General features: G+C 44.2%; 1 protein-coding gene across 4 annotated transcripts in view; it reads left to right on the top strand.

Moving 5' to 3' along the window:
• The window catches only part of NR6A1 (nuclear receptor subfamily 6, group A, member 1), a 68,503-nt gene extending 44,079 nt beyond the window's left edge, over positions 1–24,424 (top strand). For 2 of the 4 annotated variants that reach the window (XM_010844040.1, XM_010844038.1), the window contains exons 4-9: positions 2,351–2,505; positions 3,849–4,076; positions 5,470–5,724; positions 12,805–12,926; positions 17,358–17,510; positions 19,225–24,424. In XM_010844040.1, the coding sequence (XP_010842342.1) occupies positions 2,351–2,505; positions 3,849–4,076; positions 5,470–5,724; positions 12,805–12,926; positions 17,358–17,510; positions 19,225–19,313 (1,002 nt within the window). In that variant the 3' untranslated portion in view covers positions 19,314–24,424. Of the gene's footprint in view, positions 1–2,350; positions 2,506–3,848; positions 4,077–5,469; positions 5,725–12,804; positions 12,927–17,357; positions 17,794–19,224 lie in introns of those variants that run through there. The other 2 variants (XM_010844039.1, XM_010844041.1) reach the window with 2 other exon arrangements.

Genomic DNA, 24,424 nt, shown 5'->3' with positions numbered 1-24,424 from the left:
AATAGAAAGTTTATCCATTGGGAAGAATTCTTAAGCATTTCCTCAATGAAAACCTTCCTCAGTATTACCTAATGTTCCTTTGTACCTTCTGTGGCTCTCTCACCATGCCAAGGGATCTTCAGTCATTTACATCTACAGACTCTCTCCCCAGAATTGAGGAAGCTGATGCTCAGAAAAATCTGTTTCATCTGTCATTGCATTTGTGGTTTTGATACTGGACATATAATTTTCCTTTTAGTCTTTTTCTGTTTCTAGGTGGTATGTTAGGAAGAGAGAGCTGTTATCTCCAAGTCCTTAATTGTACTTAAAAAGGAATAGAATTTCCATTTATTGAGCACCTGTTGTGTTCATGCACTTAATAATTTTATCTTAGATTAACCTTTCAAGTCTATCTGACTTAAACCTGTAAGATAGTGAGGTTTGCTCCAGCATCTAGTGAGGGAACCAGGAGCTAAGAGGGAGTGTTATTATCTCTGTTTTACTGATGAGGGAGTTAAGGTTCAGAGAACTTGAGTGATTTGCTCAACAGTAAGTACCCAGACAGGAAATGTGGATGAGATTTAAACCCAGATTCAGGCACTCCCACTCGCCCCATCTCCTGTTCAAGGCATTAGTATTGTTCAGTGTCCCAGGGGACCCGCAGGGAGGGACTCTACAGTCCAACTTTGACTCCAGCCAGAATCAGCAGGATTTCGCCATAACTGGCCCTTCTCACCAAACTCAAGTACTTTCATGCCCTCCATGCTCTGGTCTTGCTCTCACCACCATCACTGAGGCTACACATTCAGAGCCTCAGTAGATATTTTGTAGTTTGATGGCACCATTTGTCTTCGCATGTCTCATAAAATGTAAACAATGTTCTGTGTTCTACGGACTTCTAAGAAAAAAGATTTGGGTTGGTTTGGTTTTGGGGGTTTTTTTCCTGCCTACGTGTGACTGAATAAAAAAAGACAAGCCCTCTAATTCAATATGCAGTCCAAGCTACTTAAAACCAATCACTCAGCTTGAGCACCAGGTAAACATTTCTTGTTTTCCCTCCAAGTCCTCTGTGTTGGCTGGCTTCCAGTTCTAAATGTCTCCTGTGTTTATGACTGGAGCAGCTCTAGGTTCCCTCATAGGCTGCTGCAACAAAGAAGTATGCAATTTTGAGTCAGATAGACTTGGGAGAAAATGTCCTCCCAGGCTTTTCTTAGGAACAAAAAGCAAAAATTCATCTGATTCTTCCTACTCAACACTCACTCTCATTCTGTGTGCTGACTTTAGCCACCTTGGCCTCAACCCTGGGTTAAACACTTTATGGAAGAAGTGTTTGTCCACTCCCTGTATGGCATTGTCGTTAGAGCACTGGACTGCATACATGGCTGCTCCGGCCTCTTCCTCAAACTCCTGCTCAGACATGGGCAGGTCAGTTTGCTTGTTGGAGCTGTAATTTCTTTTATTCAATAGGCTTAGAAATGTCTTTCTTACTAAGAAAACTTGTGTAAAGGTGGTATAGTCAGTACTTAATAAGTGGACATTTATTCATTTATCCATCGTGCATTTATTTGAGTACTGCTTTCTTCTAGATCCTGTCATAGCCTGAGGTCTTATTGGGGATATTTTTGTGATACATTATCCAGTGGTAATGAAGATATCATTGTCAACCTTCTATAATAGTTACTATCTGCTAGGCTCTTTTCTAAACATGTATTAATATATTAACTAATTTAATCCTCACAACAATCCTATACGATACTTACTATTATTCTCTCCACTATACAGATGAAGGAACTTAGGTTTACATAATTATATGACTTGCTCTAAGATGGTACAACTAGAAAGTGGCAGAACCTGGATTAGAACAAAGGTGATTGGACTGTAAAATTCAAACTCTCTAACTGTTATGCTATTCTGTCTCAGAATACATGGAATTATATGAGTGGATAGAAGAAAGACCTAAAATTCTATCTGTAGTTAGTAATAGAAGGATTCAAAATGAAGGTGACATTTTAATTGGATCTTAAAGGGCAAGTAGGAGTTTGTTATTGAAGAGTGGTGTTTCAGCAGTAGGAAAGACTAGATGAAGGACAAAGAGGAATGATGAGGAACCTAGAGGCTTTGTGTCTTGAGAGGAGGGGAAATGGGCAAAAGGAAGGCTGTGGTGAGCCATAGTGCTGGTAGGCAAGCAACCAAGCTGTCCTAAGATTATGAGAGAAAGACCTGAAGTATGGGAGTGGAGGGGAGGAAATTTGGTTTTCTCTCTAGAGAGTTCTAGGAATCCCCATGAAGTTTAAATAAGTTCTCAGTCCTAAAAAAGGAACAGAGAGTATCCTGAGCACTCAGTCTAACATATATCAATACCTTATCAAAGATATCAGAGGAAGAGATCGAAAGGATTATGTCTGGGCAAGAATTTGAGGAAGAGGCCAATCATTGGAGCAACCATGGTGACAGCGACCACAGTTCCCCTGGGAACAGGGCTTCAGAGAGCAACCAGCCCTCACCCGGCTCTACACTCTCCTCCAGGTGAGCTTCAAGGCAAACCCAGCATCTTCTGGGGATCACTCAGAGTGGACTCGTAAGCAAGCAGCCTCTGGGCTGGGCTGATATTCCTGCCCATCTGTCTCAGCCACTGTACTCTTGCTTCCTCAGGCTTTTGGGGTAGGAGTCAGGATAATGCAAAGCAGCATTTTGCAGCCATATTTTAGCTAAAGACCTGAAAAATGTTGACATTCTCTTGCAGACTGCTAAAGTGCTGTAGCCACTATTTGTGTCCATACTTTCTTCACCTAACAGAAAGACATTTTAATTGTAGCTCTTTTCTCTTGGCTATTTTTTCACTTGGTGGGGGGTGGGGGGCGGGAATTGACAATTTTGGACTAAGCTATCATTTCTCTGCCTCAGCAAGAATGAAGATTTTCACATTACAAATTTTAAGAAACAGTGAAAACTTTTCAAGTTAGTCAGATTTGCTGGTATCATGAAATAACAGTTTTTGAAGACTCTTGGTTCTAGAATGGTATCTCAAGTTAGCTGTTAGGTGTGAAATATAACCATCACCAAGGAAGATTCTTTTCTCCAGAAATCTCTACAATAGGACATTTTTTATAAAGGCCAAATAGTAAATATTTTAGGCTTTGCTGGCCATACAGTCTACGTCTTACAGACCTGCTTCTCAGTTCTTACATTGTAGTGCAAAAGCAGCCAGAGACAATAGGTAAATGAATGAGCATGGCTGTGTTCTAATAAAGCTTCATTTACCAAAACAGGCCATGGGCCATAGTTTGCCAGCCCTGTTACAGGAGATTCATCTAGGTAATATTAGTTGACTGAATGGTTAGATTTCTCCAAAAAGGGGGGAAGATAAGAATGTGCCTTTCTCTTGATATTTCATTATCGTTTTTATTCATTCATTTGTTCCCTAGTTTGTTCCTTCCTTTGAATATCCAGGGAGTTGTTGCCACATGCCAAGTTCTTTGCTTGGTGCTGATTTGTTTTGTGGTCTGGCAAGACATTTAGCCTGTCTCTGACTTAGTTGTCCTAGCAGTATAAAATATAAACACCTTGTCATCACAGTCTATGAATATTCTGTGAAACTCCCCAAATGTGGCAAAGAGATCATGTAATCAATATTTATTCAGTACAACTCTGCCAGGTCCTGAGTGTCCAAAGGTGAGCCACGCCTATACACACTTGCACAGAGTCCCCATTGAGTAGGGGAGACATACATGTTACCATTGACTATGGTCCTGGCTTACTGAAGACAGAGAGCATAGCCAAAGAACACCTGAGCCACCTCCTGGCTCACTTCCTCTGAGGAGGCAGTGGACCTGTGATGGTTCTGCTTGACATGAGACTTTTCTCTCCAGCAGGTCTGTGGAACTAAATGGATTCGTGGCGTTCAGGGATCAGTACATGGGGATGTCTGTGCCTCCACACTATCAATATATACCGCACCTTTTTAGCTATTCTGCCCACTCGCCACTTCTGCCCCCACAAGCTCGAAGCCTGGATCCCCAGTCATACAGTCTGATTCATCAGCTGGTGTCAGCCGAGGACCTGGAGCCATTGGGCACACCCATGTTGATTGAAGATGGGTGAGTGAGCCTTTTAGCCCTGCAGCTTCAATGTGGTCCCTTCCCCACCCCCACCTTCATCCCAGGCTTCTCTACCCCAGGCTTTGAAATGAGTCAGGGTATAATAAGTGATGACTCAGGCATCAGAGGACAAATTTGTGCTTATCATTGAAGTCAGTGGTCTCTTCATTTTTCTCTTGAACATCTTTTCTCATAGTACTGGAGCTATTTATCTTTTCCTACGGAACTGGGATTAAAGGGCTTTTGTTTCTGATTGGATTTAGGTAAGCCAGACCTTGGAATGGGTTTGACCACTTCTGTGCCAGAGATGAGCTGTAATTCTGGATATAATCATACTTTAGGCTTCTTAACATAGTACTGGTTGTGGCCCGTCTGTATCCCTAGTCAGCATACTCAGGGGTAGCCTAGTGCCATGTGCTCTGTGTGCAGGCCTGAGTACGTGGAAGAAATACTCTCAATCCTGTCAGCTCTGCTTGAGTAGATAATAGTTCAGCCATTTAGGCCTACCCATTGCTGTACTCAGTAGTCATTTGACCTGGACCATAGGCTCTTTCAGTGTTATTAAGCTTAGATCTCTTCCTTTGCCCCGCCCGCCCAAGATACCCTGAGATTTCTTAAGCTAGTCTCCAGTTTCAGAAGAGGAAATTCAATTATCTTCCTATAGGGAAGACATCACTTGAGTTCAGTTCAGTCACTCAGTTGTGTCTGACTCTTTGCGACCCCATGAAGCCATCATCAAACCTTTACATATCGGGTGTTGGGGTGTGGAGAAGAGTCACACCACAGGGCTTTGAGAAAAAGATAACTGGGACCCTATTTCCTCCAGCCGAGAGATGAGGAAGGCCCTGTTCCTTCCGTGGCACAGTAGCTTAGAAGGGCCGAGCAACTCTAGTTTCCTGAACTCTCACCACCAGGGGGTGCAGTGAGAGCAAGAAAAGCTTCTGAATGTGTTGTATTCTCTTTCAGCTATCTTGCCCGGAGGCTCAGTTTTACGTCAACCCGTGTATTGAGTGGGCACCAGAGGTACCCTAATGGAGCTTTCATTGCCAAAACTGGTGCACGAATGACTGGGAATTTTTTTGTTAACACGTGAAGCATTAGTGGACACTGACATAAAAAGTCATACTCCTGACAACTGCCCAAATGTCTAAGCCTCCTTTCCCCTTTGTAACCTTTTCTTACCAAACCTACCCCTCCAGCCCTGAGCTTGCTGCGGGCCCCAGTCCTATCCTTTTATCATTAGACTGAATTGAATGGAGCTGGAGATCCATGGTCAAGGGCAAAGAGCCCACTGCCAGAGACCCTTTGTGCCCTTAGGAGTATCCTCCTCCTCGGCCCCCATCCTCACTGCTTTGGCCACTTGAAGTAACTCCCCTCTCCATACCCCCTCCAGATATGCTGTGACTCAAGCAGAGCTATTTGCCCTGCTTTGCCGCCTGGCTGACGAGCTGCTTTTTAGGCAGATTGCCTGGATCAAGAAACTGCCTTTCTTCTGCGAGCTCTCAATCAAGGATTACACGTGCCTCCTGAGCTCTACTTGGCAGGAATTAATCCTGCTCTCCTCCCTCACTGTTTACAGCAAGCAGATCTTCGGGGAGCTGGCTGATGTCACTGCTAAGTACTCACCCTCAGATGAAGAACTACACAGGTGAGAGCTCCTTGCTGGGGAGGGAGTCTCAGGCAACCAGACCATTGTCATCTCTGCAAGGCAGGGTGCCTGGCACTCCACAGGATGAGCATTAAAGCCACCCAGGGGTGGGCACGAATCTTCACTCAGATGCTGACTTACTTGTAACTTCGGTCAGATCTCTCATCCTCAGGTTCTGAATTCATAAAGTAGGGTAGTGACAATAACCGCCCCAACAGAGTAGTTGCAAGGAAAAAATGATAATGTGCAGCAAAACTTAGCAAGTGCTAAGCTGTTACTTTGATCACATCTGGATTACTGAGTTAATGTATCTGGAAAAAACAGAAATCTGAGATTTTCCTGTAAGGTGAGGGGCTGTGAACTATCGTTTACAATCCAAGAACAGGACCCTGGAGTTATTGTAATACCTACTGTGTGCCAAGCACTGGGCTTGGTATTTGACATTATTGTCTGTCTTTCTCACAGCCGCTAGCATTATAGGTGTTGTTATGCCCATTTTATAGATGAGAAAACTGAAGTTTGGAGGGACTTGCCCTTGAGGGTTTTAGATTTGAACCCAGTGTCTATATTTGAATCTGTGCCTGCCCAACTGAAATCTTAGGCTCTTTCACTGTATCTCAGATGCAGTAAGATAAGATCATGGGACTGAAATACTGAACTCTCCTTTCTTGATGTTTTCCACTGACTAGGATCCTTCTAAACCCCTTGCCTAGAGCAGGTGACACCCCAAAATCAGGAAAAAAATGATTCATTGATACATTTCTGACTTGCTGACTTATTTATGTGAAAAACAAAGTTTAAATCCTATTTTAATATTTCACCTTTACTAGACAATTTAAAATAATGGAAGTCATGACATTGTAGAACACCGAGAAAGAAAAGAAAAGGTACCTCCGTGGAAGGAAGCTGGAGAAGGTGGAATACCAGCCCCCAAACTTCTCTGCACGTCTCCCTCTGCCACTTCATCATAATAAGCTGAGACTTGGGCTGGGAACAAAGCTCCAACACCTTCAAGGGCCCTTTGCATAGCTGAGGGATAGAAGAGTCTGGGTACTTTCTCCACCAGTTTTCTAATATTTCCTTATTAATGATGCTTACTGTCTTGATGGTAATCTGTAAATGACAGGAGTTTTAACCCAGCTGACATTTTGTCCTCAAACAGAGCTATCTGATTTTGCAGATAACCTAACCCCTTGTCTTGAGCCTCTAATTCACTCGTTTCCATCAATCTCCTGTCTCCTGCTCTGGGCCAGCTGAGTGTTTGGATAGCCTAAGCCAGCTCTAATATTGTCAGAGTTTGCAGAGCTGGCCCAGTGAGCTTGGCCTCCCTGTTTGCCTGGAATCCACCAGTGCAGCCTGAGGCTGTCTAAAAAGTGTTTTCTGCCCTCTGTGGGATGATGATTTTTCTCAAACCCTCTTCAGGTAGGCAGGGATCACTGACCCTGAACTGACTGTGCGGGGTTCCCTGGCTTTATGCTTCATAAAAAACACCCTGTCCCACTCTTTCCAATCCCTTGAGCTGAAAGAACAAGGCAGGGACCAGTAACAGCTGAAATAGTGAGGGAAGTTTTACTTTCTACAAAGGGCCTTTAGCAGAGAGAATCTAGAGCTCCACTATCCAGCATAATAGCTGCTAGCCTCAAGTGCCTGTTTACATTACTTAAAATTAAAAATTTAGTTCTACACTAGCCACATTTCAAGAGCTCTGGAGCCACATGTGGCTAGTGGCTGCTGTATCGGACAATTGCAGATACACAATAGAACATTTCCATCATCATAGAAAGTTCTGTTGAACAGTGCTAACTCTGAAACATGAGTTGCAGCTGAGCTCTCAAGTGAGTTCTGAGGATAAGAAATAGATTCGTTGTTAGTACTCCCACTCCACTATGGAATTCTTCAGTGGAAAAATACAAGTTAAACGTCAGCATGTCATTTCTGATGTGACGCTGATTTATTGAGCACCTTTTGTGTGTGCTGGGAGGAGAGGTGTTGAGATAACAGATGGTGCAGACATGCTTTCTGACTCTGAGATGAAAGCTCATATTCTTGATTTAGGGGGTTGTGGGACAAATAGAAGCAGATAGAATCTACAGTTCAGGGTGATACTAGTGGAGATTAAGGAGGGCGTATGCTGCTGCTGCTAAGTCGCCTCAGTCGTGTCCGATTCTGTGCGACCCCATAGATGCAGCCCACCAGGCTCCCCCGTCCCTGGGATTCTCCAGGCAAGAACACTGGGGTGGGTTGCCATTTCCTTCTCCAATGCATGAAAGTGGAAAGTCAAAGTGAAGTCGCTCAGTCGTGCCCGACTCTTAGCGACCCCATGGACTGGAGCCCACCAGGCTCCTCCGTCCATGGGATTTTCCAGGCAAGAGTACTGGAGTGGGGTGCCATTGCCTTCTCCGAGGAGGGCGTATGAGGGACTGTGAAAGCATAGACTAGGGAATAAGTACCTCTACTTGCATGATCAGGGAATGCTTGCCAAAGAGGAGAAGACGTTTGAGCTGCATCTTGTAGAGGAATTTTTGTAAACAGATTATAGAGAATAGGAGGCAGGCAGGAGAATAACACAGAGTCCTAAAAATTAGAGAGATTCTGAGTGAGTGGTTTGAACATGTAACCAAAATGCAATCCTGTGGATTAGAGTATAGGGAGAATACATCTGAGAGTGAGAGAAATGAGGGGAGGAATGACAGGAGAGAAAGATACAGGAAAGACAAGTCATCGTGGTACTCAAATGCTAATCTAAAAAAAATTGGATTTTATTGTGTCAGTGGTATTAAGTCATAGGACATTTTAAAGTGAAGCAATTGCGTGTCAGGTTGCATTTTACAAAGATTGCTGTGGCTATAGAGTTCAGGATGGGTTGCATGGATAAGGCTAGAATACAGTGTAAGAAGCTGGTCCATAGCCCAGGAAAAGTCAACAAGTCCTGGACAAGGCAACAGTGACAATGGGATTAGAGAGGGCAGCACAGAGTTAAGAAATGCCAGGGAGGTAAAGTCAGTGGGAGGTAAACCTCAGTGAGTGAAGAAGTTGGGATACTGCCAGGCAAGTGGGCACCAGTTCTCTTAACCAAGATAATGGAGCCTGGGAAGAGAGATGCGCCTGTCTGAGATTGACTCAGAGTCTGAGATGCATGTGGAACTGCCCAGGAGGCCAGAGGAAATAGAAGGACAAGAACCTTTGGAATCGGGCTCATCACTGTAAGGCAGTCCCCACTCTGCTGGAAACCCAGACTGTGGAGTCTGTAATTGGCCATAGCTCTTTCCTACCTTGCCTGCTCCAGCATTACTCCCACTCCCCCAAAATGCCTTTAGTTTTTCACAACTGCTGAATGCACGTGAGTTCCTGCTGTCATGAAAAGACTTTTCTCAGATGATACATGACCACCTCCTTTTCTTTTCTCAAATATTGAATCAAATTTATGGTGCCCATTTTCCTTAATCAGGCTGTTATCAGACAGTGAGCTGGGTGAATTTGATTTAAAGCAGATTGTAGCACCAGCCAGTGACTGCTCCTGGCCCTAATCAAGACTCCTTCACTCTTAGGAGAAGATGCCTTGCACTAGATGGACTTTAATGGGCATGTCTATCTTGTGAGCACTAGCTCTGTTTCTGCTAGATCTCTGGAAAGTTGCCTCCTAGCTTCCTTGCTAAGGCCCTAGCTGTAGGTTCAAGGAAACTCAGTCTTGTCTTTTGGTTGTGATAACAGAAGTGATGCTACTGCTGCTGCCGTTAATAATGATAATAGCTAACGATTAGAGACTGTTTATTGTGCCCAAATCCACCTTAAGTGCTCTACAAACATTATTTATTTAGTCCTCACCACTTCCATAAGGGACCATACTGATATTATCCCTGTTCCACACATGAGGAGCAAAAGGTTCAAAGAGAGAAAACTCAAGGCTGCAAAGCTAAAAGAGATGGAGTTGAGATTATCACCTTGATCTGTTGTGCTCCAAAGCCCAGACTCTACCATTGCTACATTTTTTAGCCTTCTCAAAAGTTTGACTTTCTGTCCTGCAGCCACAGTCTGTCTTCTCATCTTGGAGTCTGTATGAGTGCTGAGATGGCAGTTCCTCTAAGGCTGTGGCCGATGACTGCCTCTGGGAGTAGGTGCATTTAGATGAATGAAAGAGAGACAACTGGGCCTTTCAGCTCCCTTAATGGGACATAACTTACACAGTGTCAGCTTCAATTGCTGACTGAATGGTCCAGTGGTTTGGGGGATCCTTGCAGGCGTGTTTTCCTTGTCCCAGCATGCTTGTGTAATGGTAACCTAGAAGAAGAATGGGTGTGTTTGTCCTGCTTTCTGCCTTTGAGTGCTGATAATTTGTAGACAGGGAATACAGGGGCGTTAGAACTGTGGAGTGGGCAGATGTGGAGGAGGCACGGCTGCAGGAGAAAGCAGGCCCATGGAACAGAGAACAATTTGTTTATCAGGGGGTGGGATGCGGGGTGTGGAGGAAAGCTTCGCAGTCAGGCTGTGGAGACTGAGTGGGGGCTGCCGGGCTGGCTGCCAGCCCCCCACCATGATTGCCAGGGGTCCATGATGATTGCCTGTCCTAGAAAACTTGGGAAAACGGGTATGTGCTCTCCCCAAGCGAGAGGGCAGAGCTGGGTCATATACCCAAGCCAGGCATGTGGGAGTTCTTTTGTGTCCCTCAGGTCAAGACTCAACTAGGAATAGGTTTGGCATTGCTGTCTGGGGGACTGGCTGCCAGCCACACACCTGCAGGGGCTGCAGAGCCAGAGTGAGCACTTGGGGCAAGAGGTTACTGATGAGGGGAGAGCGCGTTATCTTTGCTCGCTACACTGCTTGGCCACCAGACAGATGCTGACACTGCTGCTTTACTTGCATCCTCCTCTTTCATGCCCTACCCCATCCCATCTCCTCCCTACCCCTCCACACAGATACTAGTGGGCATTTTCAGTAAAGACCTTTTACGTCTCAAGAACAGAAGTAGCTGGCAAAGTACTGTGATGAGGAGTGATCTTCACCCCCCGGGCACACTGCCTGCTGCAGGTCTCAGCATCTTGGAAGCAGTGGAGGGGCTGTTCTGTGCACTGCAGCAAGTGCAGCACCCACTCTGGGTTGGGCGCTGAACTGAGTTGCTCTGGGAACACAGACCTCCTGCAGTGGCCTTTCCCAGTTGCCAGTTAAGAAAAAGCGGTCAGGAGATGGACAACATAATGCTGAGAAAGCAACAGGCTTGGGATGAGAAAACGTTCAGCCTTGGCCCCACCACCACTTACTTATGTTATTCACTTGCAACGTTGGGGAAGACAGCTCTTCTGCATCCTCATCCCTAACATGAAGGTGGTATTACTTATCTCACAGATTATCAGATTTTCAAGAAGGTAAAATATAAGACCACAATAAAGGTATGGTAAACAATCTGTCTGAGCCATTGTTTCCACGTGTGAACAAAGAGGATTATAATATCCATTTTGTGAATTTATTGGGAATATCCAGTGAAATAATGTATGTAAAATACTTAACTAAGTATCTGGCAAGTAGCAAACACTCAACAAATGGTAGAAGAGTAGATATGGTTATTATAGTGGTTATTAAGTATAAATCTATCAACCAATCTGGGAAAGTATTAGTAAAGTTGTAAAAGCCATTGGGCCAAGAGCCAGAGAGAAACAGTCAGCCATGCTGGTTCAAATCAGTGAACTGACTGGGAGCCAAGCCTTGAGGCAGAGGGGCGGGGCTCTGGATTGCGAGTCGCTGCTGCTGCAGCTCCCCCTGCTGCTTGAGAAGTGCAGGTGCCTCTGGCCCCAACTAGAGCCAGACTTGCCCCAGGGAAGAGAAAATGTCCTGCTTGCCCAGGAAGCCAAGCCCTTGCAAAGCCTTCAGAGTCAGCACAGAAAGCAATAGGACCCAGACAGCAGTAGAATATCCCCAGGAGTTCTGGACCCTACCCAGACACGGCCTTCTTGCCTGGCAAGGGGCTACAGTACCCAGATCTGAACATGTCGCCAGGAAGCAGCTCTGCAGCTAAGCACCTTCTCTGTGACTCAGCTGTCTGGAACAAGAAGACTAGACACTGGGCCTGAACCCGGCTTTTATAGACTCCTATTTCCCCACTAAGTCTTTGCCTTCTTGGTTTGGGAGTATCTCCATTTTTGGTATAAGATATTCCCCACTATGACCTGGAATATTAGTCCCCCAGCCCAGGGCTCCTTTGCCTAAAACTTGGTCTTTGCCTCAAGGAACTAACTTCTCATCCAAAGAAAGCAGCATGGTTAGCATTGAGTTTTCTCTGCTAATGGAGGGCACTTCGGATTTTGAGAAAAACAAGATCTTAGGGAGTTGGCCCAGATTCAGGGTTCTCAGTCTGTTTCAAGCTAGCCATGTGCTTATGGACCAGTCTCCTCTGTTCCTTGAAACTTCAGTGTCTCATCTGTACAGTGGTAATTGTAATCTCACTTAGCCCATAGGACTGAGAACATTAAATTAAATGAGATCATACATATAAAGTACCCAGCACAGAGACTGGCATGACATGGAGGCTCAATTTATGTTTCCCTCCCTCCCTAGCTGAAGTCAGGCCTGCCAGTAGCCCTGCTGGAAACAGTGAACTTAGATACAGTCAGCAGCTTTTTTCTTCATTGTGGCAGTTGCACACATAGAGTCACAACTCATGGTAGCTGCCATTGTTACTGAAGGCTGCATCACAGCAGCAGTATCTTAATGATATATTTCTCTACATTTACATTGAGCCTTGCACCCCAGGCAGGCAAGCGTTATTTACAGAAGAGATCCTCAAAACTTAGAGGGGTCCAAGGACTTTCCCAAAGTCTTAGAGCTTGTATGTGATGGAGGAGGATTTGAACTTGAATTTGACTGACCCTAATTGACCTTGAGAACAGCAGCTTGTATGAGCTGCCTTGGCCTCTAGAGAAACCATGAATTCACCTGTCCTTCACAAGTGCTTCTGGATTCCCATTTCCCCCAAGCTTAACCTCTTTCCTGTCTTATCTGCCTTAAGGAGCTGTAGGAGACTTCTGTCTCCCTTCCATTACCTCCACTGGTAGTCAGAGCCCACTATTAACACCTGTGTCTATTTTCCAGATTTAGTGATGAAGGGATGGAGGTGATTGAGCGGCTCATCTACCTGTATCACAAGTTCCATCAGCTAAAAGTGAGCAATGAGGAGTATGCTTGCATGAAAGCAATTAACTTCCTAAATCAAGGTGAGTAACTGAGGATAGGAAGAAAGGACTTAGTTTTCTTTGGCCAGCAGATATTTGCCCTCATGATTCCCCCCTATCCCCTTTACCCTCAGGCCTGTGGCATCATACAGGTACTGATCTTGGAAGTCCTGCGCTGCCCTCCTCATCACCCTGCCCCACTGTAGTGCAGGGCATGGTTTGGATTTTTTTCTTCAAACCTAAATGCCACAGCCTCTATAACTCATAGAGGAAGGAAGAGGATTTGCTTTGTTTAGTCAGTTTTAGTGCATTTAAACACAGACACCAAGGACAGTACATGCGTCATTTAAAATATGCACAAATTTACCAGTGACTGAAGAAGAGCAGAGTGACTGATGAAACTATTGGAGATAAGGAATCTGTGACAAGCTGGCAGTGGTTCTGACGGGCCCCTTCAGGGCAGAGTGGAGGTGCACAAAAACTCACGCCCATATCAAGCATGGCTTTAGTTAGAAGAGTGGTGATTGTGATTTACATAGAGTATTACCTGCGAAGTGGCGTCGTGTAGCTGCTGGTAACCAGAATATGCAAGAGAATTTGTGTTCCCTTTTTTCCAGAATAGCATGTGAGTAAGCTGCTCAGAGTGGAACTGGGCTATTTTGCTGCCTGTGACATTGAAAGTGGTCTATTCCTGTATTCAGTTTCCTAGTCCAGAGACTCTTGATCCCCTCCTCTTTGCCAACTCCTCCCTTGGTACTAACTGAACCTCCTCCTCTTGCTTCCGCACCTTTTATGCATTTGTCTGGTGTTCTGTGTGCCTCCCTTAGGCCAGGCCCTGTGTCAAGCATTAAAGACATTGCAATAAATTAGATCCCAGGCTCCTGGCCTCAAGAAGTACACATTCTGATGGCACTTGATACATTGCTTGAGCCTCAGATGAGGGGAGAGGGCCTTCCCTGGTGGTCCAGTGGTTAAGACTTCACCTTCCAATGCAGGGGGTGCAGGTTCGATCCCTGGTGAGGAAACTAAGATCCCGCGTGCCTTCTGGCCAAAAAATCAAAACGTGAAACAGAAGCAGTATTGTAACAAATTCAATAAAGACTTTAAAAATGGTCCACATTTTAAAAAAATCTTACCAAAAAACACCCTCTACTGCTTAAATGGGAAGAGATCAGTAACAACTACTTGGAGAAAGAGAAATCTGATAGTAGGGCCTCAAAGGCAGGGTAAGATTTATATAGAGAATATTTATTAATATATTCTGTGTATGAAGAAAGGGGATTGTGTGTATTTATATGTATATGAACACACTGTATAATATATACACATACATGAGAAAGACATCTACAGGCACGCCTTGGAGGTATTGCATGTTTGGTTCCACACGACCATAGTGAAGTGAGTGTTGCAATAGAGTGAGTCACATGTATTTCTTGACTCCAGTGCCTATAAAATTTATATTTATACTATGCTGTGGTCTATTAAGTGTGCAGTAGCATTTTGTCTTAAAAAACAGAGTATATACCTCAAAAAAAAATTGCTTTATTGCTGAAAAACGCTAGCCACCATCTGAGCCTTCAGTGAGTCATAATCTTTTTGCTGGTGGATGGTCTTGCCTCAGTGTTGATGGCTTCTGATTGATCAGGGTGGTGGTTATTGAAGATTGGGGTAGCTGTGGTGATTTCTTAAAATAAGATAGCACTGAAGTTTTCCACATGAATTCTCTTTTTCTTTCATCAATGTATTCTGTATAGCATGCAATGCTGTTTGAACATTTTACCCCCAGTAGAACCTCTTCCAAAATTGGAGTCAGTACTCTCAAACCCTGCTGCTGCTTTATCAACTAAGTTTATGTAATATTCTAAATAAATCCTTTGTTACTGTTTCAACGGTCTTTACAGCTTCTTCAACAGGAGTAGATTCCATCTCAAGGAACCAGTTTCTTCATTCATCCATAAGAAGCAACTCATCTGTTAAAATTTTTTTCATGAGATTGCATCAGTTCAGTCCCATTTTCAGGCTTCACTTCTCATTCTAGTTCTCTTGCTATGTCTACCACATCTGCAGTTACTTTCTCCACTGAAGTTTTGAGCTCCTCAAAGTTATCCATGAAGGTTGGAATCAACTTGTTTCAAAATCCTGTAAATGTTGATATGTTGACCTCTTTCAGTGACTCAGGAATGGCCTCTGAAATGGTGAATCCTTTCCAGAAGGTTTTTGATTTATTTTGTCCATATCCGTCAGAGGAATCACTATCTGTGGGCAGCTATAGCCTTAGGAAATGTATTTCTTAAATAGTAAGACGTGAATGTTGAAAAGACTCCTTGATCCATGGGCTGAAAAATGGATGTGTTACAGGCGTGAAAACAACATTAATCTCACTGCACATCTCCATCAGAGCTCTTGGGTGACCAGGTGCTTTGTCAGTGAGCAGTAATATTTTGAAAGGAATCTTTTTTTCTGAGGAGTAGTTCTCCACAGTGGACTTGAAGTATTCAGTAAACCACATTGTGAACAGATATCCTGTCATCCAGGCTTTGATGTTCCATTTATGGAACACAAGCAGAGTAGATTTAGTGTAATTCTTAAGGGCATTAGAGTTTTTGAAATGGTAAATGAGCATTGTCCTCAACTTAAAGTCATCAGCTGCATTAGCCCCTAACAAGACAGTCAGCTTGTCCTTTGAAGCCAGTCATTGACTTCTACTCTCTAGCTATGAAAAGTCCTAGATAGCATCTTCTTCCAACATAAGACTGTTTTGTCTGTATTGAAAATCTTTGTTTAGTGTAGCCATCTTCTTTAATTATCTTATTAGCTAGATCATCTGAATAACATGCTGCAGCTTCTATGTCAGCACTTGCTTCTTTACCTCACCCTTTTATGAAGACCACATCTTTCCTTAAATCTCATGAACCAACCTCTACTACCTTCAAACTTTTCTTCTGCAGCTTCCTCACCTCTCTTAGGCTTTATAGGATTGAAAGGAGTTGTCCTTTCTCTGGACGAGGCTTAGGCCTAAGTATATTGTGGATGGTTTGATCTTCTATCCAGACCACTCAAACTTTCTCCTTATCAGCAATAAGGCTGTCTTACTTTCTGGTTACTTTTGTGTTCACTGGAGTAGTGCTTTTTAATTTCCTTCAAGAAATTTTCCTTTGCATTTACAATTGCTAACTCACAAGAGGCCTAGCTTTCAGCCTGTCTTGACTGTTGACATGCCTTCTTAAACTGAGCTTAATCATTTCTAGCTTATGATTTAAAGTGAGAGATATGTGAGTTTTCCTTTCACTTGAACACTTATAGACAATTGTACAGTTATTAATTGGCCTAATTTCACTATTGTTGTTTCTCAGGGAATTGGGAGGACCAAGGAGAGGGAGAGACACAGGGAAACAGCCAAAGGAACAGTCAGAACACACAGCATTTACTGATTAGGTTCACCATCTTGTATGAGCATAGTTTCTGGCACCCCAAAACAATTACAGTGGAATGGCACCCCACTCCAGCACTCTTACCTGGAAAATCCCATGGACCGAGGAGCCTGGTGGGCCGCAGTCCATGAGGTCACTAAGAGTCGGACACAACTGAGAGACTTGACTTTCACTTTTCACTTTCATGCATTGGAGAAGGAAATGGCAACCCACTCCAGTGTTCTTGCCTGGAGAATCCCAGGGACGGGGGAGCCTGGTGGGCTGCCGTCTGTGGGGTTGCACAGAGTCGGACACGACTGAAGCGACTTAGCAACGTCAGAAATCACTGACCATAGATTCACATAACAAATCTTATAATAATGAAAATGTTTGAAGTATTGCGAGATACCTGATGTGACAAAGAAACATGAAATGAGCAAATGCTGTTGGGAAAAATGGCACCAATAGACTTGCTTGGTACGGAGTTGCCACAAACCTTCAATTTGTCAAAAATGCAGTATCTGTGAAGTGCAGTAAAGCAAAGCACAATAAAACAAGATATGCTTATATGAAGAAAAAAAACAAAAACTGGAGGGACCCAAGAATGCCAGTGGCAACTAGAATAGAATAGTCTGAGCAGAAGCACACAGGAGACCATGTGTGAGTGTGTGTACAAGCATGAGAGTATAGGTGTCAGCATGATTTCTGAATGGGTCCAGCAAAGAGCAAATTTAAAGCTATTGTGAAGGATAAATTGGGAAATTATTCAGTCTCTTGTTCAGCATCCACTAGTTTTGTGCCAAACCCTGTGCTGGGAGCTGAGTATGAAGTTGAGGAAGATGACAGCCTAGCCCTCAAGGAGCTCAGTCTAGTGATAGTCCTTGACAATTTTTTCGTTTATCTAATTTCTCTTCTCTTACCCAGAGCTTTTATTCCTCCATGTCAGAAAAAAAAAAAAAAAAATCCCCTGTTGAGACAGTGTTTAATAACTTTTCAGTGAAAGATACACATATTCAAGGAGCTGGTGGAAGTCCCTCCCATTTCCTGTGGTCTTTTTTCACAGATATCAGGGGTCTGACCAGTGCCTCACAGCTGGAACAGTTGAACAAACGATATTGGTACATTTGCCAGGATTTCACTGAATATAAATATACACATCAGCCGAACCGTTTTCCTGACCTCATGATGTGCTTACCTGAGATTCGCTATATTGCAGGTAACGGGTCCTGGGCTTCCCAGTCCTTCCTTGGTTTTCTTAACTTGTGAAGGGAATGAGGAAAGTGTTTTCAGGATGCTGATGCCAGGCCCATCACCAGCTGAATAAAAGAAGTACTAGCCCTGCCCTCAGAAAAATTTACATTATAATGAGAAGTTTATTTTTTCTTTGTAGGGAAGAGAATCTAACATTTCCTAGGCTCCTGTAAAGTGCAGGGTACTTGGTGGCCTGTTACTCAACTTCAGAACAATTTCTGCAAGACTTGTGGTTGACCACTCTATGGATGGGGAAACAGGCTCAAAGTTTTTCATATTAACTTCATTTCCTGAATTATATACCTTAAAAGGGTGGGTTTTACAGCATGTGAACTAACTATATCTCAATTTTTAAAATTAATTTTATTGAGTAGAATTGCCTATAGGTTTTTGAGGATCTTTCACTTAAAGTGGTGTCTTTAAAATAATTGTCAAAGATCCTGTGTTCACAAAGCAACTTTTGTTGTCGTTGTTTTGTGATCTTGACCCCCTTCTGAGCTTCTTAACATTTAATTAAGTCCATTTCAACATAAAATCCTGGCTTTTACTGTTGTTGTTTTACTTCGTTTGGTAAAGAATCTTGTTTACTGTTATCTTGCACATACTGAGGGGCAACTCAGAATTGTGATGTCTGGGCTAAGATTGTTTCTGTAAAATTAAGGAATGTATTTTTGAAGGGAAAAAATGTTCAATCTATTAAAATCAATTTTTAACTTTTGGGCCACGGAATAGTCTAGGAGATATGACCTGGACCTAAATAAACTGGTAGAATTTTAGGAGTGTTTTGGTAGTTTATGTCTCAGCATTTTCAAAACTATGTTCTTCCAAACTAGATATGAATCAGGTGCTTTATGAAATAGAGAGAAGTTAGTAATTATACCCCACTCTCCCCCACAGAACTGACAGAGTTGTCAACCCTTTGACTTACATGGGAAGCTTTTAATAAATACCCATGCTTGGGTTGCACCTCTAGAGATTCTGACTTAATTGATAATGGAGTGGAGCCTGGTCATCAGTATTTAAAAAAAAAAAACTCCCCGGTAACTCTAGTGCTGTGTCAGGGAGAACTGTAGCCTCAGATATTTACAAAGTATATTAGCACACTGCATGCTCTTAGAAGTCCTCCAGCTTAAAACAAGCAAACCTATTTTAACCCTGAATTTCTCAATTTATCTTCCCCTGTAAACTCCACCTCTTTCCTCAGTACATTTTATTCCCATTATACCATTCTGAAGAGCAATGTTTCATAGAATGCTAGTTAAAGATTCTGCTAGGAAATAAAACAGGATATAAGTTTCTCTAAGAGGACATCTAAGAATACTTCTCAGTTTCAGAATCCTCATTTGTAAAATGGGTATAAAAAGTTATAATATCTATCATACAGAAATATTGTGAGAATTAAATGAGATAATGTATTTAAACACTTACCACAGAGTTCAGTATTCTTTGGATAGTAGCCAGAATTATAGCTTGCACCATTACTAGACTCCCTAGGGCACCGAAATGGGGCTGCATATTAGAATGTTAGCCCAGTCTGTTTTACCTTTGTAATAGTCCTGGCACTTTCCACACCCCAGTCACTCAAAAAGGCAGTGTTCTTCTTTCCCCAGCCCAAGAGGAGGCAAACACACCATTTCACTGGCTGCCAAAGCTGACTCTTCTTTTTCCACCTTTCCCAGGAAAGATGGTGAATGTTCCCCTGGAGCAGCTGCCCCTCCTCTTTAAGGTGGTGCTGCATTCCTGCAAGACAAGTGTGGGCAAGGAGTGACCTGTCCTCAGCACCCCTCCTCAGGCTAACCCTAACGCCTGGGGTGGGCAGGACAGGCTCCGGAAGAAAGAGCCAGAGAGACCAAGATGGAGGCTGTGGAGCAGCGTTGCCAGTTGCCTCCACAGCAAGAAGAGTTTTTGTTTGTTTGTCTTGTTTTTTAACCTCATTTTTCTATATATTTATTTCACGACAGAGTTGAATGTATGGCCTTCAACATGATGCACATGCTTTTGTGTGAATGCAGCCAATGCATTTCCTTGCAGTTTACAGAATGTGAAGATGTTTAATGTTACAGTGTTGTCATTGTTTAGAGATAGTTCTTTTGTATTTTGAGGGAGAGGGTGGGATGGGGCTGAGATGACTATTTCCATAATGTTGACAAAGATGACTACCTCAGTGGAAAGGGAAGGGTGTCAACAACCCTACTTTTTCCACACGTTCTCAGCAGACTCATATATTTGTCTGTCAGAGAGCAAATTGCCTTTTTCTAGCTACAGAATTACCAGGTAAAAGAGCACACCATAAAAGGGGAAGTGGTGTTAGGAGGTTTACTAAGCAGAGTGAGTGAGACATTGGGAACAGATCACGAGATGAGGAGTTAACCATCTCTTTTCTTTGGAAAGCATGGAAGTTGAGAGTTGGGCACAGTGACCAAATCTAAGTTAGGTGTCCACCCTCCAAGCAAGTCCTCAGGGAGAAGGGTTTCTATGCTCACATCACACTCTGGGGCCTCCGCTCCCCGCCATCCATACCACCAGTACTAATTTCTGCCGCTGTCACCTTTTCACCAAGGCAAAGCCCTGGTGATAAGCGATCCTTGGGACTAGCCTACAAGCTATCTTGGGACTCACAGCTACCTAGTTTGCTTACTCTCCTCACACTCATCGCCTCTCCCTTATAAACGTGACTTCCTATTGACCCTTTGAAAAAACAGCTGAACAAAATGTCATTCTAAATCCTGATGCCCACTACTGATTTATTCTGTTTTCACCTTCAGAGGTTAGTGGGACAAAAGCCAGACTGCTAACAGAATGAACACTCTTCCTTTGGAGGTCCCATTTATCTCCCCACCCCGTCCCATCCCACCTCCAGATCTGAATCAGAAACTGCAGTCTCTTTCTCAAACAGCTGGAAGGACCATTCACCCATCTCCTGACCAGAATTTTTACCCCTACATTCTACTCCAGGCTCTCCTAATGTCTCCCAAAATAAGATAAGGTTTCCTCAGAATAATAAGCCCAAGATCCAGCGTGGCTCAGCTGCCCCTTAGAGTATCCGTGGCCTGGCTGACCAAGGTCTGGAAGCCTAGAGTCCAAAGCTCCTGGAAGGGAAGGGGGGGCTTTAAACTACCTCATGTTCCTAAAGGCCTGGCTGCCCCCTCTGCAGGTGTGGCCTTGACCCCTTATTCTTTCACTACCTGCCCCACCTAGTCCCGGGAAACGTCCCTTACCCTCTTGGCTTTGGCCAGCAGCCGCACCAGGTCTGTCGTGGAATTCTTTCAGGCGCTTTTTCCTTCTCTGCCTTACTGCAGCAGTTGTCCCTGCCTAAACCCAGGTCCCTCCCACAGCCAGTGCAGCAGACAGGCCATTTAGCTGGTTACATCCCTGGGTAGGCTTGAGGGGCCTACAGGACCTCTTTTTTTTGCCTGTTTAGTCAAAGGCCGTTTGCTCTCTTCCCAGCCCAACCTAGTACACTTACTCAGAGGGCCACCACACTGTGTGCATATCAGGTAGTCTGTGTCAGATTGTAATTTTTTCTTTCCGGTGAATTGTTACGGGTACAGAAAGTGAAGACTTTGTCCTTTGATGGATCTAAAACTCAGAGCATTTCTTCTGAATGTTGTTTCTCCAGTTGCTCTGAGAAAAGGAAAAAAAAAAAAGGAAAGGAGAGACATGTTCCTCAGGAAAAGCTCCAACCAGAATGTTTTTCACATGTCAATGGGAAGATTTGTATGTATCTGTTTATTTCACAGTATTTTTGTTTCTCTGATCTTTTATTTAACCAAACTAGATCACAGTCTTTGGCTACAGGTCAGACTCCGAGGCACTTTCCTCAAAGTAGGGGAGGATACACATGTCAGAGACCCCTTCTCCAAGACAGCTCCTGTGTGCTTATCTTTCTTTGCTAGACCTCCATTGGTCAAATCATCATTATTTTTTTCAAATTGTTTTTCTCTTAAATTAAGTGTTTTACTGGTTGGGTCGGGTACTGAAAGGAATTGCTCTCTGATGAGGCAGGAACATGTCTCTTTAATACTGCAGCATTAAACAGAGCAAGTTGTTAATTTGTGGAGTGGGGAAAGGTTCTGCAAGTTGCCATTGTACAAATCCATTTTTACAAATGTTTGCAGCAGATTCCACAGAACAAAGAGCCCATTCATTGCCGAGAGCCCTGCAGAATCTCTGAGCCAAGTGGCCATGTGTTCCGAGCCGGAGCCTGACCTGTGGACCGCCTTTAATGTCTTCTGCACCCAGTCCTTTTATGACGTGGGCTTTTTTTAAACAGGGTAAAGTGACTGTGTTGCGTCGCAAACTCAGGTATTATGAGAGGAAGGTAGGAGTGTAGCTAGCAGTGTGGAGACATTAGGTCAGCCACTAGATGTATTTGTGAATTCAGTTTGAAGGACACAGAGAAAGGTTGGAGGGGGAGGTTTGATGTGTTGTTTTTTGCCTTTCTTTCCATGATGTTTGGTTAACAGGTAGCCTTTTTGCTAGTGGAAAAGAAAAAAGTTGTGCATCTTGTCTGTAATTCCCCTCTCTTCTGTCCTCTCTCTGATCCCCTGCCACCAACAGCACTCACTTTGAGTGAGAACCTTTCCACCATAAAAATATGACCCTGAAAGCTGTGTGTTAAAGGAGAATCCCAATCATTGCACTGCATTGAAACATACAAGCTTTTCTCTTCCTTTCCCTTTGCATGTTTTCTTGACCCAAGACAAAACTATGGAATCTTGGAACTTCACCCACAACTCACGCTCTCTGGCTCCTTTGTTGGCTTTTGGAGTCTTTCACAGGCTTGGTGGTTTTACCCTCAGTCTGGAGAGACTCCCCAGAACCTGTCTCAAAGCACTCCACCTGTCTCAGAGGATACCCAATCCCCCAGGCCTGTTGCATAGTGAGGTGGGCAAACCTCCAGGGATGGAAAGCAGATCCAGAGGAGGAGGGGTAGAGGCACCTGAGGGGTCTCCATGGCATCACGACAGCCACCGACTTCACAGCACCCTGCCTCACACCTGCCGCCTGTTGTCAGGGCACGGAGTCTTGCCATGGCCAGTATGTCACCAAGTCCTTAAAACCCTGGGCTTTCTGAGCTAGCTGCCTTGCTCTGCTGCCCATTTCTTACCTTTGTTTGTTCTCAGTTTACTGGGGAATGGGACAGATAGAGACAGACAAACCCAGTATTGGCAACATCTAGGCCATGTCCAAGGTTGGCCAAAGTAAAAAGACTGGCCTCCCAGCAGGGCAGGAAGTTGAGCAGTGGTTCCAAGTCTTTAGCTCTGGGCCCCTGGTCTGTGTCTTCTTTTCTTGTTGCTTTTTAAAATTCTGCAATTGTTTTGAGAAATCCAATTTTTTAGACCAACCCTTTTATTAAACTTTAAATTTTTCTTTATTGATTTTTTAAAGTTAAAAAAAAATTTTTTTTAAGGCAAAAAAAACCCCCCACTAAAACCCACCACTCTTACTGTCCTAACTTGATCCATGAGAGTCCCCCTGCATTCCCCTCTGCTTTTGCATCTGATCATTCCTCCCTTTTCCCTCAGCTTGATGCATCTATGTCCAGTGTCTGTGAAATGATGTTTTATCTGTGTCTCAGGATAAGAAACGGCAATCATTCCACCAGGTGCTGGAAACTGGTTAGCCTTGAGGCAAGGGTTTCTAGGGCCACAGCTCAGGGATGTGTATTTAATTACAGGGTCCCCAGAAACCCATCTCCTGGCTACCACAAGCAACAGCTTCTTTTCTGGGCTTAGGAGCCAGACCTGGACTGTTTCCTCAGAGGCAGGGGCCCCACAGACCACGGTGGGGCTTCCTCTTTGACCAGAGCTGGGCTCCCTTGAGACTTGGGAAGACTTCAGTCTGTCCTGTAATATGAACCACAGTGACCCTGCCTCTACTGGCTCACATGATGCCAGGTTCCTCTGCCTAATGCAGTACCCATCTGGCCTCCCTTCTCGGCCTGCAGCCCTCAATGGGCTACAGCCTGCTCAGGAATCAGTTGCAGGCTCAAAGGGAAGCCATGAATCAGGCAAGAGCTTGCTTTAAGCCCAAGAAAAAATTTGTCTTAACTGGTGGAGGCTAGTCTTCCAAATCCTGGAGCCAGCCCTGCCAGCCAAAGGATCATTTTTGCCCTTTGGTGACCATTGTTTTCTTTCTCTGAAATGTCTTAGATGATAATGTTGTTGACTCAAATTTCCATGAAAAAAAAAAAAAAAAAACTACCTCTTGAGTGACATCCTGGTGTATTCCTCTCTGAGGAATCTTGTGGGAAAAGAATACTGTAGCTCCTGCTCTGTTTACATGTTTCTGTGGAGAAAGAAACCCTGCCTACCCTGGAGTGTTGGGTGTTTTTGTCTGTGTTGCCATCCCAGGCCTGTGATAGGGGCTTGTGGCTACATTGTAATGTCTGGGCCATGTCTGGGGAGTCCTTCCCACCTGCCCAGCCAGGGACTAGCCATCCCCTTGAAGAGGCCTCCTTTTCCTTCCTATGATGCAAGGCACAGGGAGCACCACCTCCCATGACACCACCTTCAGGAGTTCCAATGGCACGTGCATCCATGAGCCTCCCCCTGGGCTACCTACCCGAGGCCCACCTCTACCCACAGTCCTGTACAGGAGTCGAGTAAACAGGATGTCTCTGAGCCCTTGTCCCCAAAGGGCCGGCCAAGGGCTGCCCGCCAACCTGGCTCCATCAGTCCTGCATGATCAAGTGATAGTTGGCGGGCTCTGCTACCCAGGCCCTCTGCTACCTCCCACCCTGCCATCTGGCAAGGAATGGGCCCTTTTCTGTGAATTGACTACCTGTGGAAATGTGACCAATTAGTGTGAAATGCATGTTTAGCAAATGTTAGGTACTGTATTTGAACCAATAAATGTGAATCCTTCTGCACACGG

This window comes from Bison bison, unplaced genomic scaffold (assembly GCF_000754665.1).
Source record: "Bison bison bison isolate TAMUID 2011002044 unplaced genomic scaffold, Bison_UMD1.0 scf7180017864193, whole genome shotgun sequence".
Lineage (NCBI taxonomy): Eukaryota > Metazoa > Chordata > Mammalia > Artiodactyla > Bovidae > Bison > Bison bison.
The sequence above is the reverse complement of the archived record's forward strand: the minus strand, read 5'-3'. Positions and strand labels throughout refer to the sequence as shown.